Source organism: Aedes albopictus, chromosome 3, assembly GCF_035046485.1.
Source record: "Aedes albopictus strain Foshan chromosome 3, AalbF5, whole genome shotgun sequence".
NCBI lineage: Eukaryota > Metazoa > Arthropoda > Insecta > Diptera > Culicidae > Aedes > Aedes albopictus.
In genome coordinates this window covers 32,010,570-32,029,403 of record NC_085138.1, presented here as the reverse complement: position 1 = coordinate 32,029,403, position 18,834 = coordinate 32,010,570, and the positions used below count along the sequence as shown (strand labels likewise).

Sequence of the window (18,834 nt, the reverse complement as noted above, 5' to 3'; positions counted from 1 at the left end):
TTAAGAGACGGAAAAAAAATTCCTGGGTTCTACTTCTTAAAACTTTCAGGAAAAGCAATCCGATCTGCTTTTTGTTTTTACTATCACGTTTTTTCGTTCTTCCGTTTTGTGCGATTTTCCGGTGATAATTTGGTTGGTGAAACGCCATCCGAAAGTTACATTCGTATGCTTTGGAGAAGATTTTAGCTATGAATTTACGATGTTCGTGTTTGTGTCTTGAATAACTTGAAGAATTTGTTGTAAGTTGTCGTCGTCTTTCCGGTCTTTCCATCGCGCGTCCTCGTTTTCAGTGCTAGCGGCGGAACGGGAGTGACTTTTGGGAGCAGTGTTGCCACATTTTAATCTGTACCGGAGGCTCAAAAATCTTTTTTATCTGTACCAGACATTCGAAAAATCTGTACCCAAAATCTGTACCAAATTTGTACCACATTTGAATTAAAATCGCTTAAAAAACACAAAAAAGAGCATTATATTCAGACTAAACTATGAAAAACACTTAATATTTACCAATTTCTAAACTTTAAAAACAAAAATATCAGTTAATTAAATTAATTAATTATCGATTTTTGCGGCTTAACCAGCCGAATGGAAGTTTTACTTTATTCCAAAAGCTAGACTTTACATATACTGGCGTGAGTGAGAAATGGACAAATTGAGGTGAAATTTGCGAAAAAGTTACTCGTCCTCTCGGTGAGACTCGAACTCACGACTCCTACTCACTAGTCTAGGGAGTAGGAGTCGTGAGTTCGAGTCTCACCGAGAGGACGAGTAACTTTTTCGCAAATTTCACCTCAATTTGTCCATTTCTCACTCACGCCAGTATATGTAAAGTCTAGCTTTTGAAAGATATCAGTGTTAAAAATGATTTAAATTTAAATTTTAATGATTTTTTTTTCAATTTCAAAAAATCTGTAATCTGTACCGTACAGAATCTGTACCAAAAAGTAGAAAAAAATCTGTACTTTTACAGAATAACCTGTACCTGTGGCAACACTGTTTGGGAGGGAATTTACGTTTTACCAGTCAAGAGAGTTTCGTTAGACGGCGGTAAACCATGCGAGTGATGTGAAGGAGTGGACATTCGTAACGACTGGAAGGACGTGTTAGTCCTGTAGTCGGTGATGACCATGAAGAGTCAGTCCGGTGAGTTTGTTCCTTGTTGTTCCCTTTTTGTATGTCAATCTTATCTTCATTTTTCTATAGGCTCAGTCTTGTACCAGGAATAATAAGTTGCGTCTATTTTGTGTTCTTCACATACTCTATCGCTTTACGCCTGGCACCCTTGCACCAATGCATGATCCATCTGCCAAAAATAAACATTTCCCACCAACACACCAACATCCGCATGACCTTGTGCAGGCGCAGAGGATTTAACGGCCTGTTGTGGGCAAGCGATTGCAATCATCACTTCCCTCCCCTTCCCCATTGGCCTGCAACCTGACGCAGCAGGCGCCATTGTCGCCTAAAAATACAAGACCACTAACGCTCACACACTGAAGATGCCTGTTAGTCCCAAGCAGCTATCTCATTGGTTCCTTGTGTGAGTGTAGCTGATCTGGCGATACTGGAGTAGCAACTGCGGGCGGTCAATCAAGCTCAAGCTCAAGTCTTAAGAATTTGTGATAAGTATCCAAGTTTCTAATATATTTGACCAGTCTAGCTCCATACAGATACAACACTGCAGAACAGGTTTTAGGTGTTCACTCAGACAATCTAAAAATAAAACGAAAGCATACAATTTATACAAAGTTCTTGAAGATATAGTGGCAATTTTATGCTTCTTCGGATCTGTAAAATCTATTTTCAAATGAAATATCGGATTGATAAAGCTATAAATATTCACAGCAAGTGGGTGAAAATCAAATTTTTAGAATTATAGTAGTGCTGGATGCTCATATGAATCCTTTTGAATGCTTTAATCATATCCTCCATACACACTTATTTCATTTCCATTTTTATATAAATCCATTTTTAGTTATTCTAACTTCCGACATTCAGCAGAACTTTACCGACGTTTAGCTTTACTGAAGTATGGTAACAGTGAGGTTTCTTGTCGAAGTTTGGTAATTTTTTGATTATTTCTGGATTTTCCATTTTTATATTTTAGCTGCTGAACCTGGCATGTAACTGAATTTAACTGAAAAGTAACTGCAAGTAACAACTTGAACTCATTTTTTAGTACACAAGTAAAATCTAAAAATTCACCCTAATCTTTATACTTCCGATTGAAAACTCATAGTTTTAAAATCGAATGAAAAATGAAATATGAAAAGAGTTTTAGAATCTATGCCAGAACGCAGACAGTAATTTCAATATTCAATATACTCCAGACAAAGACTTTGAATACAAAATTTCGAATAGAGAAACTGTATTTCTAAAAATAATTGTACCGATTATTTAAGGGAGTATTTGAAAAAATAAAAATAACGAGCAGTATTATTTGATATAAGTTGATCAAGACTTTGCAACCCATTAAAAATTAGCTCGCGACCCACCAGTGGGTCGCGACCCATAGCTTGAGAAACGCTGATTTAGAGTAACCAAAATGAGCAATCCAGACTGACCAACAGGTTGTAAACTAAGGATGTGTATTGACAGTTTTTTTTTTACTTAAAAACTCATTAATTTTGAAATGTTTTATATGCAAGCATCATCAGATGGCCCAGGGTGTAAACTGTATATTAGGGTGGCTCAAGCTTGTATGGTAAAACCACATGTCAAAACGTTCGATGGGCCCCCTTCTCATTTCGTTCTATATGACGCCACGATGCTGTGGTCAAATTTTCAGCCAAATCCGTTAACATTAGGCCGGTGCTAAACTCGTTTGAAGTTTGTATGGGAGTTTATATGGGAAAACATCGATTTTAGCAATTTTCTACTGAGGGGTTCTAATTTTCCTTAAAACACGTAATCAATCCTATAGAAATATAGCCTGGGATATGCCGAAAAACTTTATCGAAGACCGCAACGTAATCAGACACTTGCGAAAAAAGCTATAGCCTAGACAGTACGGGCACATTCAATGAGATTTTATTGCTATTGTTATTCCTTTACATGCTAAATGTTAAGCACCACCAAATGGTCTGCATGTAATATCTTTTCTTACAAGCTTCGGATGACTTTGCGGTCTTCGATAAAGTTTTTTGGCACATGTAAGACTATAGTTCTATATAATCGGCTATGTGATTTAAGTAAAAATAGTGCCCCTCATGAGAAAAATGCTAAAAAAGATGTTTTCCCATATAAACTTCCATACAAACTTCAAACGAGTTTAGCACCGCCCTAATGTTAACGTATTTGGCTAAAAATTTTACCACAGCATCGTGGCGTCATATAGAACGAAATGAAAAGGGGGCCCATCGAACTTTTTGACATGTGGTATTTTGAGCCACGCTACTGTATATGCTGTTATTTCTTTTCTGAAGTACCGCAGATACGTCGTATTTTAGATGCTGAGATATTTTAGAAGCCATGAGTCTTCTTCAGAGATACTTGATTTTGCAAGGATTTGTACAGTCTGGCTTACATAATTAATGGAACATGTGAGAATATTCAATATTTTCAAAAAGCTGTCACGTTTTAGTGCCTATCATTGATAACGTGTAAATAAAAAAGCAAATACAAAATCTATTTTGAAGAATACGCCTTCGTTAAAACATAACAAAACACCCAAAGAACATACACTTTTGTAAAGAGGGGATTACTGCGGAAATGAGTATAAACTATTGACCAATTTCCTAATTACAGGGGATGGCCAACATTTTTGGGATAGGCAACTTTTTTTCTCTCACAAAAAAGTTCTACATGCTGTAACTTTTCATAGAGTGCATCAAGAAATCTCAAATTTTGACTGTTTGTCAACCTATTATATGTGCAGTGCATCATTGGTACAAATTTGGGCTCGATTGATTAATATTTCGCAATAAGTTAGAACCGTTCGGGTAAAACATTATTTTTCAGACAACCCATTTTTGAGGTGTCATATCTCGGAGACCAGTGAACCGAATTGAATGAAATTTTGAACGTACACTAACAATATGTAAATGCTTCACAAACTATTAAAACATAGGTACTTTTTAAATATTGAAAAAAATTATCATGGATTGACACTTTTTGGATTTTTTTCGAAAAAATGTCTTTTTTTACATCAATGTCAATAAACTTTAGTGTTGATATCCAAAGATTTTCCACTTCTGTTCCTAATCAGATATATTAGAGCCTATTTAGATTGATGGAAGAACACATTTAGTAATTTTTGTGTGGTATTGTAAATTTGACTTATTTTCAATCCGGAATAACTTAATTCGCCGTGAGAAATAATTCCATTTTATAACGTCGTATTGAGTATCAATATATTGTTGATAAACGTTAAAAAAATCATTCAATTCGGTTCACTGGTTTCCGAGATATGACAGTTCAAAAATTAGTTGTCTAAATAATAGTGTTTTATCCGAACGGTTCTAACTTCGCGAAAAAATAATCAATCGTGCCCAAATTTGTACCAATGATGCACAAATAATAGGTTGACAAACAGTCAAAATTTGAGATTGTTTGATGCACTCTATGAAAAGTTACAGCATGTTGAATTTTTTTGTGGGAGAAAAAAAGTTGCCTATCCCAAACATTTTGGCCATCCGCTGTAGGTGCAGACTGGGAGAAGAGCCGATAGCAGCCGAACAACCTTGACTTCTAAGTCAAGCAGGGAAATTTAATCTTATATGCATTTTTTGTAGAAACATCAAATAGGATAATTTTCCAATTGTGGCACAGCTGAAAATTCTCCAGTTGTTGCACACCTCATAAGAATAACATGGAGTGTGCAACAACAGGCGAGTTTTCAGCTGTGCAACAATTGGAAAATTACCCTACAACAGGGGTTCTCAAACTTTTCCACTTTGCGATCCACTTTTGATTTTAATAGAATTTGGCAACCTACCCACATAACATGAGTCAAAAGAGATGAAGCAGCCTCGGGCTGGAAATCTCTCTAATAAAGAAAAAAAAAAAGACATAAATCATTTTTGAAAAATTTAACTGTTTTTATCGCTTCCATTGTGATATAAGTTTATTTGTATCAAACACGTTCAATTCGATGATGTGGTAAACTTACCTTACGCAAGACTTATTCTTAGGAAATTTGTAGTTTTTTTTATTTACAGAGCTTTTTTTGTTTCCCGAAAAAGGTCAAAATAATATTGACATTCCAAAGCAGTTAGTTTCAGTAAACTCGCTGTCTTAAGAATTTGAGATAAGTTGGCGAATTTCTAATACAAACTAGCTGTACCCGGCAAACTTTGTCTTGCCTACTGCGTTTTTTGACGTTTCAAGTTTCCATCCAAGACCAAGTCCTCGGTCACAAAATGTATGGAAGATCGATTTTCAAAAACTCTCAATTTTTCCATGTTTTATGCCTCATAAACCTTCCTTGGGTGAAAACTAACAGAACAAAACTAAGACGACCAAAATCGGACCTTCCGTTCGCAAGTTATGCGCGGTCCCACGTATGGCACTGCATTTTTATATATATAGATTTTATATATATAGATTTGACCATTCCTACTCCATGCATTACTCCAGGACGCCACCAATTTGAGGAATTCTGTCATTAATTTTTAAAAAGGTATTGGAGATATAGTAGCAACTTTATGCTTATGTACAACTTTTAGAATTGCTTGTCGAATAAGGGTGCACTGTGTTATCACTCAAAATCATACATTTTGTATGTAACGACGTACATACATTTCAGGATCCATCAATCAGATACTGATTAAAATGCTACTCAATATTTACGCGAGTAATTATAGTGCTGCTGGATGATCAGATATGGTATATGTTCAAAATATCGAAATTCAAGCAAAAATCCGAAGCTCTCCTGAAATATATGGATAATTCGGTGAACGTTCACTGATTCTTCCAGAGAGTGTTTTTTTAATTTCGAAACATGATTCGACATAAGTGAAGGGTGATCTTATTTAGAGCATCACACAAATCTTCGCGACCCACCGAATATCAGCCCGCGACCCACCAGTGGGTCGCGACCGATAGTTTGAGAAACGCTGCCCTACAATATAAAACATAGTGAATAGTACGCCACAATACTCCGGTTGCGACTGCCGCTCTCCATCCTCGGTCGTGCCCAATTCTCCCCAGATCACGCTATACCTGGTTTGTCCATCGTGCTTTCCGTGCTCCACGCCTTCTTGTTTTGTGTTCGGCATTCTTGTAACATGTCCTGTGCATCGTATCCTTTTGGCTTTGGACTGGACACCTTCTGGATGCTGAGTTCACCGTAGAACGCAGAGAGCTACATTTCATGCGAAGTAAGTCGTTTTTTAATCTCAGTTTCTTCTGGAGCCTGTAGAAGAAATGACTTCCACTGATAATACGCCTTATGTTTTTTTCGTTTTTGATTCAATTCCAACCTGGGTTGGAACTGGATCAGATCACAGTTGCAACATCAACCCGACTCAGGTTCGCTTGTGGTGAATTTTGTTTGACGTTTGTTTGTTTACACATTTTTCGCCGATCCAGTTCCAACCCAGGTTCAAAAACGAATTCGACATTAGTAGTTCACGACTAGGCGAATTCATCCACCACCTTGAAGCTATCACCGTCTATTGTGACATTACTTCTTAGACGAATACTGTCTTATTAGGTGCCGCGTACCATCCGATCAGAGAGGTAAAACAAAATCCCTTATAAATCCTAATGGTACCTTTCTCGTGCCTTCGAGAAACCATCTTAACTAAACTCAAGTGACATGTTAATGAATTTCACAAAAAAAAATGTTCATGGTACAAACAATCATGTCGGTTAACTGGGTTCTGTTTTCGTTAATAATGTTTATAACATTATCACAGGCTCCTAAAATGTGTCCATGTGAAATGACGCGCGGAATTTTGTTCGGAAAAAATTTCTTCGATTTCATCGATTGGTGCAGTTAAATGTTAAGCTAATGCTGCTTCTGTATATTTGCAAGATCCAATTCAATTGCTTTCTCAGTGATCTAAACAGAACACCAACAGAGCACGAATGGAGATGACGACGACGACGACGACGGCGGCGAGACTGATAGCTCATCTTCACCATATGAGATCAATTGTGGAACCAATAAACGTCGGCTGTCAACTGAACGCGGAAATGAGAAGTAGAAATCGTGTAGTATTCAAGAGTCACAGAGTGGTTGTGATTCTGTTAGTTTGTCTAATTCAAAATGAAAAAAAGGTTTTATTGGCCCCGTAAAGCCTTCGGGCGTCTGAGCCTGTCAAATAAAGAAATAGTAAAAAAGCCCCCCATTACGGATGTTCCATACACTAGGCGCCCCTCCGCCAATTGCAGAAATTGGGAAAACCCCCTCCCTTGGCGTCACTTCTGTGCACGGGCCTAGTACGTTAGTCTTACACTCAGTAGCAAAAAAAAAGCCGAGCTGAATTTTCCTCCCAAAATTGGTCATGTTCAATCTGTTGCAACTTCGGCAATAATCAATATTTTTGGCTGAAAATTTTACCACTTCATCATCAATATATTCGTAATGTATGGTCAAAATTTCAAATTGATAGAAATTATATATTTTGAGTTATAACAATTCATTTGAAAAATGCATTTTTCGACATACTTTTTTCAAAAATCCGTATTTCAGTGAAAAATTTAAGTAACTTCATGAAAATTTCACTGCAGTGTCAGTATATATAGGAAATGTTGTGGTCAAAATTTAAAATGTTTTCATCCAGCGGTTTGGGCCACAGAAATCGTCAAAGTTGAAGTACCAATGGGAAAAAAGCCAAGGTCAATTCGTTCCATTGATGTTTAGATCTAAGTTTTAACAAATAATCGATCTTGTATGACATATTTTTATAAATGTTCGTGTGGTCTGCTAGTCATCTATGACGTTCTACACGTAACACATAGTGCGTTACGCGTTACACGTAATGCGTTACAAACATACATATGTTAGTGAATATGCAAGTAGTTTGTATAATTTACAAATTTTGGATACTGTAAAATCCTTATCATAAGCAAACATGTGATGTTACATGCCTTATTATATCATACTTTGTGGTTCTAAATTATATCCCTCAATTGAGTGTATAAGAAGAGCCGTAGTGTACGCTTGACAAGGTTGGCCCCCGCCTAGGGCGCTAGTCTCTGAGGGGCGCCAAAAAGGCCTAAGGCTAGGAAACAAGATGCTATAGCTCTTTTGTCAGATGATGCTCTTTTAGTTCATACAATTGTTATTTTCAGTTAATGTTTGTTTGGCCACTTGTAAACCATTAATCCCTCAAAACAAATTGAATATTCCAGGAATTCTTTCATAAATTTCACCTGGTATTTCTTCGGAATTTCTCGCAGGGTTTCTTTCACAAAATCTTTCAGAAATTCTTCTGGGGATTTCGTAGAAAAATTATCAAAGTTTTCCTCCAGAAACTCTCACAGAAACTCGTACAGGAATTCTTTGAAAAAATCAAATCAAAAATTCTTCAGGAGGTTTCTTTTTAAATTTCAGACTTTCAGGAAATTATCTCAGATTTTTTTCAATTTGTCAAAGGATTCCACCGGACATTTTTCCAAGGATTAAACTAGATAAAATTTCATGTTTTTTATAAGAAATTTCTGAGATATTATTTCAAAAAATCTTTCAGGGTTTAATTTGAAAATTTTCTTCAAGGATTCTTGTAGAGGTTTATACTTCTATTTCTCAATACGCATGTTTCACATTTTTTCCTGGATTTCTTCTTAATACATTTCCCAGAGTTCCATTCAAAATTTCTTGTAGCGATTCCTGCAAAGATATCTCCAAGGGGATTAGTTAGAATTCTTTTGATAGGTTTCCTCAATAATTCCTGCATGGATTCCTAAAGAAAATCCTGCCCCCAGGAAATCCTTCATAAATGCCTCTGATGATCCCTGGTCCCTGATCCCTGAAGTTCTTCCAGTGATTTTATTTAAGAATATCTGTAGATTATTTCAGAAATTCGACCAATATTGCCTTCAGAAAGTCTTCAATAGATTCCTTTAGAAAAAAAAAAGTTTTTTACGGATTCTTTTGGAAAGTTTTTTTTTTTAGAAAATCTGCGATGGATTTCTTCAGAAATTGCTCTAGAATTTGATTCAGAACTACTTCTAGAGGAACCTCCAAAAGTTTCTCTAAGAACTCCTCCAGAAAACCTTCCATGGTTATCCTTCATAAACTCTTAAAATTCCATACGAGAATTGTTCCAGGAAATGATCCTTGGATTTCCTCAGAAAATCACAAGTTCAATATTCCTCCAGAAATAGCTTCACGGATTTCTTTAGAAAAAATTTCACAGACTCCTTTAGGAGTTTCACCAAAGTTTTCTTTAGAAATTCTTCTAGGGGTTCCTTCAGATATTTCTCTTGAGAATTTCTCTAGAAATGTACCCATGAACACTGTTATGTAAATTTCTATGAGTTCCTCCTGAAACTCTGCCAGGGATTACTTCAAGTTTTCTTCTAAGGATTCGTTTAGGAATTAAGGGATTCCTTTACAAATTAATACAGGGATCGCTTCGGAAATCCTTTCGAAGATTCTTTCGTAAATTCTTCCAAGGGTGTCTTTGACCACTAGAGATTTTTTGTTCAGAAATTGCTGTAAGAATTCTATTGAAAATTTCCGCCAGAATGTGTTCAGGAACTTCCACAAGGATTCATCCAGAAAATCTTGCAGGAATTGTTCAAGGAGTTCATACAGAGGTTCCTTCAGAATTTCCAAAGGATATCCCCCCTTGCATTTCTCCGTAAATTTCTCCGGCATTTCCTTAACCCTAGTAGAATGTTGAGGTCAATATAACCCAGTCAGGCTCGCTGAACTTGTTCTACCCCATCATGGTGCGCCTAAAACATCTTTTCAGATATTCCTTCAAGAATTTCTTCAGAAATATGTCGACTAATAGCTTAAGGAATGCTTTCAGAAATACTTTCTGTGATTCTTTCTTAAAATCAAAAGTGCAAAATTCCTCCGGAAATTTCACTATGGACTTCTTTAGAAAATCTTCCACAGATTCGATAACAAATTTTATTAAAGATTACTCAATAAACTTTTCTAAGAACTCCGCCCAAGGCTTTTCCGGGGATTTTCTCCATGTATTTCTCTAGGAAGCTTTCCAAAACTTCCTGCTGGGATTTCTTAAAAAAAAAATCCCAGGTTTATTTTTTCAAATATATCTCTGGAGATTCATTCGAAAGTTCTTCCTGAGATTTTTACAGAAATTTTACTGGTGATTTCTTCAGCGATTTTTTCAGCGAATACTTCAGATTTCTTCTGATATTTCGTCAGCGGCAATGCATTCAAAATAGTTATTTATGCAACAAGTTGCAAAATGATGATTTTTTCAGCACGAGTTGTACGTTTATCCAACGAGGCTTGCCGAGTTGGATAAATACGACGAGTGCTGAAAAAATCGAGTTTTGCAACGCGTTGCATACACATTTTTTTGTAATTGCAAAATATACCCGTACAGTATAATCTCTCTAGCCACACAAACGTGTATCAGCAGCAACCACGTGCGAGCCTCCATGCGCGACAGGACGTAGTGCATACATAGTATTTTCTTCGATCAGGTAGGCTATGGTAGGCCAACTGTCGCAAGTTTTCAAGCTCCCGTCGTCGTCATGCAGCATCATAAGCAAAAGCAAAAGTAGGTTCAGTTTCTGCTTCTACGCCTGATTGACAGTTCAAATCAGAATCTGAATCGTCCTGATTCGGATTCGATCTGCTCAGCGCATGTAGAAGTAGCAACTGTATCTACGGAGGTAGCGGTACTCAACAAAAAGTGTGTGCTGGCAAAAGTGCCGAAAAGTACTACTTTTCAGCACTCTAAAGAGTGCCGAAAAATAGTACTTTTCGGCACCTTTGCTTCAGTGAAGAAAAGTAGGCCGTTTTAACATTGTTTTCGCGAGTGAAAAGTAGGGGAATTCGTAACGCAATTACAAATATATCTTCAGATACTTCTTCAGAGTATAAGAGATTTCTTCAGGAATGTCTTCAACAGTTCTTTCGTGGAATTTTATCGAAATTCATCGAAACATTTCTTTGGAAAAACCCTACAGATTTGTTTTTGTTTTAATTCTTCTAAAGATTCATTCAAGAATTCGATGAGGAATTTTTTTCTGTGATACCTGCAGAAATTCCTACACGGTTTTATTTTGGAAAATGCTCTGGTGGCTCTGTCAGAAATATCTCCTGGGGTTCCTTCTTGAGATTCATGGAATTACACAAACATGACTGGAAGAGTTCTTGAAAGAATTTCTGAGTTAAATTCAGATGATTGCCTCAAGAAATCAATTCTTGAGAATCTCCTTGTTATAACTCTGGCGATTCCTTGAAGAAATTACTGAAAAATTGTTGGAGCGATTCTTGGACAAAAATTTCTGAAAAAGTACCTGATGATTAACCCTCTAATACCCAAATTTTTGATTTTGATCTAAACATCACTTTTCATCATCTAAAATCGATTGAAACATGTTTTGGAAGATAATTCTTTTTAATTTTTTTTAAGATTTCGTGAATTTCAGTTTTTGATTTTTCTAATTTTTATTTTTGAACATTCCCCCACTTTTATATTTTTCTTGGAAGCCTATTTGGGGTACGGATTTTTTTAGATAAAAACATTTTGATATTTTATGATTATTGTTGAAATATTTTTATTTTTATTTTTATTCATTGAAAATTTTATTTTCCGTGTAATTTTAAGGAAAATAATTTAAGAGTGTATTCGATTCCCTTAAACTATTAAACTAGGATAGAATGATTTGGGAAAAATGTAAAATATGTTAATTGTAGTTGAATCGCAAAATAAACAATGACTTCTGAAAGGTGACTAAAACATCAATTTTTCAATGATTTTTAAAACATGTTAGTATGTTTCAAAATACACTAAAATTTATTTTGAGATATACAAAACAGTTGTAAATATCAGCCAAAAATATAAAAATTTTGATTTTCCACGGAACAAAAATTACAAAAATGCTCAAACTATACCCCGTCTAAAGGCGGGATTGGGTATTACAGAGTTAAGGAAGCTCCTTGAGATACCTCCTTATCTCCTAAAAAAATCATATGCAATTTGTTGGGGAACTGCGAACGTTATTTAAAGGAAAAATAGCTTAAGATATTTCTGAGAGATGTCCTGCAGATATCCATCGACAAATTTCTGAAAGAATCTCCTGAAATGTCTGCCAAAACTCCTGCAAAAATTGCAAATAAAGTAACTGATCCATAATAGGAATAGCTGGACAAACTTCTGAAAATAAAACACCTTGAGAAACTTTCAGAATGTCTTGAGAATTTTCAAGTGAAAATTCTAAATAAATGCCTTAGGCTTAGGGAATCTATGAACATATGGAATAAAACCTAATGAAGCTTTGGAGAAACTTTTACAATAAAAAATATCTGCATTTCTAAAGGAAACCCCTTTAGGAATTTTTTAATGAATTTCTACAATAATGTCTGAGTTTTTTCCAGAAATTGCATCATTTAATGAAATCTTTGGAGGCACTCCTTGAGAAACATTGGGAAAAATACTGGGTTTCCTAATATATAATATATTATATACTAGCTGTCCTCGGCAAACTTTGTTTTGCCTACTGCGTTTTAGACGTTTTAAGTCGAAGCCTCCCCGTTCAAAACGTATGAAAAATCGATTTAAAAAAAACTCTTCATTTTTCATTGTTTTTGGCCTCAAAAATTTTCCTTGGGTGAAAACTAACAGAACTAAACCAAGACGCCACTGCATATATAAAAATTGTTTCTTGAAATCCGATGGTGATATGGAAAAATTGTCTAAGAACAAGTCTTAGGGCATTGATTAGGCTTTAAGGAAAAATATTACACTGGCCAACAACATTTTTTTTTCAAGGACAAAAATCTAAAATAAACCTAAAATTTTAAATATATCAATATAACCAGTTTTTTATTTTTGTTTTTTTCTGTAAAAACTTGATATCAAAACACATATTCATATAGATCAAATTTCCTCATTTTATAAAGAGAATAATTGTTTATCAATAATTTTATTACTGCACTTACGCCTATGTAATACAGAACTTCATAATAACAAAATATTATCGAGCTACACCGACATGCCACCTAATCTAACTTCACTTTTCCGACTTGGCAGGCCCCTCAGCATTTGGTTCAGATTCGGATTGTCCAGATTCTTCATCATGGGGGCAATGTTTCCCATGATGATCTTCCCCTTCGGCTTCATCGCCACCACTTTCATCCTCCGAAGTTTCCTCTTCCTTTTCCTCTGCTTCCTCTTCCGGTTTTTCCGATTCGGCCTCTGGTGCGCCCTCGGTAGGCTCGGGATCCTGGGCCCATCGTTCAACACGTCCCCGCTGAAATTTGGGTGCTGAAAATGGAACAGTTTTGATAAAATTTGGGATAATTCGTATGATATGAGATTTGGTCACCTGCAGCAGCAAAGTCCAAAACGCTGACCATCGCCAAAATCATCAAAATTGCTACTGCCTTCATTTTGATTCGGATTTTTTTTTCAACAGGGAACACTTGAGCTTCTCGAGTTTCAAAACTGTTCTGAGACGAAAGATCTGCACAACTGATACTGGCAGAACTCATCGCTTGGGCATTTTATACTGTTCTAATCGCTGCGCTGCAATCAACCCAAGAAAGTATCAAAACAGCGAAATTGTCTAATTTCCGTTGAAAAACACCCTTCATGAGATGCGCAGCATTGTTTGTTTATTAGCAACTAAATACTAGCAGAAGTACTCGAAAGTGTACGCTAAACGCTACTCTCTGTCGACGGCAACCACAGACCATTATCTCTTGGTCCCAACATCCCAGCAGCGCAGCGTGCCTACGCCGCGTCGTCGACGACGATAGACACAACTAGAAGCGCCAGATCCAACCAGCACGAGCCAAACTTTTTTAATCTCGGCCTTAATCACTACCGGTCGAAACACATTGCTGTTTACCCACCCCCCGTGTCTAACCCGCACATGCACTACCAACTGCTACTGAATCATAAGAGCTTAATTTTAAATCGCATATTGTTGCTGCTTTTCCGCAGATGTACGCCATCACTTGGCACACGAATCTGGTGCAGCGGTTGGGCGAACTGGAGGTGCTGATCCTGCTGGTGTCCTGCATCTGCCACGACCTGGACCACCCCGGGTACAACAACATCTACCAGATCAACGCCCGGACCGAGCTCGCCCTGAGGTAAGTCGATGAAAATGTGGTTTTTGATATCATAATGTTTATTTCAAAAAAAATGTAATATAATTCTTGCAGGAAATTCTCTTGGAATTTCTCCAAGAATTCCTCAAGGAATTTCTTCAGAAATTACTCTGAGAATTCCACCAGGAATTCCTCATGAAATTTCTCTAGGAATTCCTCCAGGATTTCCTCAAGGAATTCTTTTAGAAATTCTTTTAGTAAATCTTCAAGGAATCCCTTCAAGCTTTGCTCCAAAAATTCTTCTAGCAATTCAACTTGAAATTTCTCCAGAAATTACTCCTAGAGTTCCTCCAATGATTCGCCTAGGAATTCCTCTATGAATTCCTCCAGGAAATTCCAGGAATTCCTTAAGAAACTCCTCCAGTAATTCCTCTAGGAATTCCACTAGATATTTCTCTAGAAATTCCTCCAGGAGTTCCTCTAGGAATACATTTGAAAATTCTTTTAGTAAATCTTCAAGCATTCCTCCAGTATTACTCCGGGAATTCCTGCAAGCGTTGCTCCAACAATTCTTCTAGCAATTTATCTTTAAATTTATCCAGAAATTCCTCCAAGAATTCCTCCAGGGATTCCTCCAGGAATTCCTCTAGGAATTTCGACAGGAATTTCGCTATAAATTCCTATAGGAATTCCTATACAAATTGCTTTAGACATTCGTCCAGTTATTCTACTAGGAATTCCCCTAGAAATTTCTTTTGAAATTCCTTTAGAAATTCCTGCATGAATTCCTCTAGGAATTCCTACAAAAGTTTCTCTAGGTATTCTCTGGAAATTCTATAGAATTCTATATAGAAATTGCTTTAGTAATTCCTCAAAAATTGCTACTGTATTGCACCGGTATTCCTCGAGTATTCCTCCAGAAATGTCTTCAAGGATTCCTCCAAGAGTTCCTTGAAAAATTGATGCAGGAATTTCTTCAAGCATTGCTCCAAGAATTCTTCTAGCAATTCATCTTTAAATTTCTCCAATAATTACTCCAGGGATTCCTATAGGAATTCCTCTAGAAATTTCTCTTGAAATTCCACTCGAAATTCCTGCATGAATTCCTCTAGGCATTCCCCCAGGAATTTTCCAGGAATTCTTCCAGGAATTTCTGTGTTAATTTCTCTAGAAATTACTTTAGTCCCAAGAGTTTCATCAAGAATTGATGCAGGAATTTCTTCAAGCATTGCTCCAAGAATTCTTCTTAGAATTTCTTCAGGAAATCCTCTGGAAATTCCACCAGGAGCTCTCCAGAAATTCCTCTAGGAATTCCGCCAGAAATTCCTCTAGTAATTTCTCCAGAAATTTATCCAGGAATTTTTCCAGAAAAGCCTCCAGGAACTCCTCCAGGAATCCCTCCAGGAATTCCCTTAGAAATTCCTGCAGTAATTCCTCTAGGAATTCCTATATAAATTTCTCTAGAAATTCCTCCAGGAGTTTCTCAAGGAACTTTTCCAGGAATTCCCGTAGGAATTTCTCCAGAAGTTCCTCTTGGAATTTCTTCAGAAATCCCTCTAGGAATTTCTCCAGGAATTCCTTAAGGAATTTCTTCAGGAATTCCTCTGGAAATTCAACCAGGAATTCTTCCAGGAGCTCCTCTTGGAATTCCCCCAAGAGTTCCTCTAGGAATTCTATCAAGCATTGCTCCGAGAATTTTTCTAGCGTTTCATCTCTAAATTACTCCACGGATTCCTACAGGGATATCTCCAGGAATTCCTCTAGGAATTTCTTTAGAAATTTCTCCAGTAATTCCTCTAGAGATTTCTCTAGATTTTCTCTAGGAATTCCTCCAGAAGTTCCTCTAGGAATTCCTTCATGAGTTCCTCAAGGAATTCCTCCAGGAGATCTTCTAGAAATTTCTCCGGGATTTCCCCTAGGAATTCTTCCAGGAGTTACTCTAGAAATTCCTCCACGAATTCCTCAAGGAATTCCTCCACGAGTTTTTCTAGGAATTCCTCTAGAAATTTCTCTTGAAATTTATTTAGGAGTTTCTCCATGAATTCATCAAGATTTCTTGCAGAAATTCCTTCAGTAATTTCTCAAGAATACCTCCAGCGTTCCTCCAGGAATTCCTCTTGAAATTTCTCTAGAAATTCCTCTTGGAATTCCTGCATGAATTTCTGTAAGAATTCCTCCAGGAGTTCTTCTAGCAATTCCTCCAGGAGTTACTGTAGGAATTCTACCAACAGTCCCTCTAGGAATTCCTCCAGGAATTTCATTAGGAATTTCTCCAGAAATTCTTCTAGGTGTTTCTCCAGAAATTCCTCTATGAATTTCTCCAGGAATTTCTTCTGGAGTATATCAAGAATTCCTGTAGATATTCCTTATGTAATTCCTCAAGAACTCCTCATGTGTTCCTCCAGGAATTCCTCTTGAAATTTCTGTCTGAACAGTCCCTCTAGGAATTCCTCCAGGAATTTCATTAGGAATTTCTCCAGAAATTCTTCTAGGAGTTTCTCCAGAAATTCCTCTATAAATTTCTCCAGGAATTTCTTCTGGAGTATCTCAAGAATTCCTGTAGATATTCCTTATGTAATTCCTCAAGAACTCCTCATGTGTTCCTCCAGGAATTCCTCTTGAAATTTCTGCATGAATTTCTCTAGGAATTCCTCCAGGATTTTGTCTAGTAATTCTTCCAACAGTTCCTCTAAAAATTCCTTCAGAAATTCCTCTAGGAATTTCTCCAGAAATACCTCTAGGAACTTCTCCAGAAATTCCTCTAGGAATTTCTCCAGAAATTCCTCTAGGAAAAAAGAGACGAACCAGCCAAGGGCTGAAAGTCTCTTTAATAAAGACAAATCAATCAATCAATCAATCAATCTACCTCTAGGAATTTCTCCAGGAATATCTCAAAGAATTTCTCCAGGAATTTCTCAAGATTCCCTCTAAAAATTCCTTTGGTGATTCCTCAAGAATTCATCCAGTGTTCCTCCAGGAATTCCTCTTGAAATTTCTCAAGTAATTCCTCTTGAAACTCCTGCATGAATTTCTCTAGGAATTCTTCCAGGAGTTCCTCTAGCACTTCCTCCAGGAGTGCCTCTAGGAATTCTGACAACAGTTTCTCTAGGAATCCCTCCATAAATTCCTCTAGAAATTTCTACAGAAATTCCTCTAGGAATTTCTCCAGAAATTTTTCTAGAAATTTCTCTAGAAATTCCTCTTGGAATTTCTCCAGAAATCCCTCTAGGAATTCCTCCAGAAATTCCACTAGGAATTCCTCCAGAAATTCCTCTAGGAATTTCTCCAGAAATTCCTCTAGGAATTTCTCCAGAAATTCCTCTAGGAATTTCTCCAGAAATTCCTCTAGGAATTTCTCCAGAAATTCCTCTAGGAATTTCTCCCGAAATTCCTCTAGGAATTTCTCCAGAAATTCCTCTAGGAATTTCTCCAGAAATCCCTCTAGGAATTTCTCCAGAAATTCTTCTAGGAATTTCCCAAGGAATTTTTCAGGAATTTCTCAAGAATTCCTCTAGAAATTCCTTAAGTTATTCCTCAAGAATTTCTCCAGTGTTCCTCCAGAAATTCCTCTTGAAATTCCTGCATGAATTTCTTAAGCAATTCCTCCAGGAGTTCCTCTAGCAATTCCTCTAGAAGTTCCTCTAGGAATTCTTCCAACAGTTCCTCTTGGAATTCCGCTAGAAATTCCTCTAGAAATTTCTCCCGAAAATCCTGTAGGAATTTCTCCAGAAATTCTTCTAGGAATTGTTCCAGAAACTCCTCTTGAAATTTCTCAAGAAATTCCTCTAGGAATTTCTCCAGGAATTCACCAAAGAATTTCTCAAGAATTCCTCAAGAAATTCCTTTAGTTATTCTTCAAGGATACCTAAAGTGTTCCTCCAGGAATTCCTCTTAAGATTTCTTTAGAAATTCCTCTTGAAATTCCTACATGGATTTCTCTAGGAATTTCTTCAGGAGTTCCTCTAGCAATTCCTCCTGGAGTCCCTCTAGGATTTCATACAACAGTTCCTCAAGAAATACCTCCATAAATACCTCTAAGAATTTCTCTGGAAATTCCTTTAGGGATTTCTCCAGAAATCCCTCTAGGAATTTCTCCAGAAATTTCTCTAAGAATTTCTCCAGAAATTCTTCTAGGAATTTCTCCAGAAATTTCTCTAGGAATTTCTCCAGAAATTCCTTTAGGAAGTTCTCCAGAAATTCCTCTAGGATTTTCTCCAGAAATTCCTCTAGAAATTTCTTTAGAAATTCCTCTAGGAATTTCTCCAGAAATTCCTATTGGAATTTCTTAAGAAATTCCTCTAGGAATATCTTCAGAAATATCTCAAAGAATTTCTCCAGGAATTTCCCAGGGAATTTCTCCAGGAATTTCCCAAGATTTGCTCTAAAAATTCCTTTGGTGATTCCTCAAGAATTCATCCAGTTTTCCTCCAGGAATTCCTCTTGAAATTCCTGCATGAATTTCTCTAGGTATTCTTCCAGGAGTTCCTCTAGCACTTCCTCCAGGAGTGCCTCTAGGAATTCTGAAAACAGTTCCTTAAGAAATCCCTCCACGAATTCCTCTAGAAATTTCTATAGAACATCCTCTAGGAATTTCTCCATAAATTCCTTTAGGAATTTCTCCAGAAATTCCTCTAGGATTTTTTTCCAGAAATTCCTTTAGGAATTTCTCCAGA

At 36.7% G+C, this 18,834-nt stretch overlaps 2 protein-coding genes across 16 annotated transcripts in view; one reads left to right on the top strand and one right to left on the bottom strand.

Annotated features, from left to right (window-relative positions):
* Window positions 1-18,834, top strand: part of LOC109415966 (high affinity cGMP-specific 3',5'-cyclic phosphodiesterase 9A) — a 680,025-nt gene that overhangs the window by 634,785 nt on the left and 26,406 nt on the right. For all 15 annotated transcript variants that reach the window (XM_062856633.1, XM_062856639.1, XM_062856630.1 and 12 more), the window contains one exon: window positions 14,052-14,203. In XM_062856633.1, the coding sequence (XP_062712617.1) occupies window positions 14,052-14,203 (152 nt within the window). The remainder of the gene's footprint in view (window positions 1-14,051; window positions 14,204-18,834) is intronic.
* LOC109419203 (neurofilament medium polypeptide) lies at window positions 12,909-13,605 on the bottom strand. The gene is made up of 2 exons (XM_019693412.3): window positions 13,432-13,605; window positions 12,909-13,370 (listed from the first exon to the last, which is right to left on the bottom strand). Exons 1-2 carry the CDS (start codon window positions 13,595-13,597, stop codon window positions 13,117-13,119), a joined length of 420 nt encoding a protein of 139 aa, XP_019548957.3. The 5' UTR covers window positions 13,598-13,605; the 3' UTR covers window positions 12,909-13,116.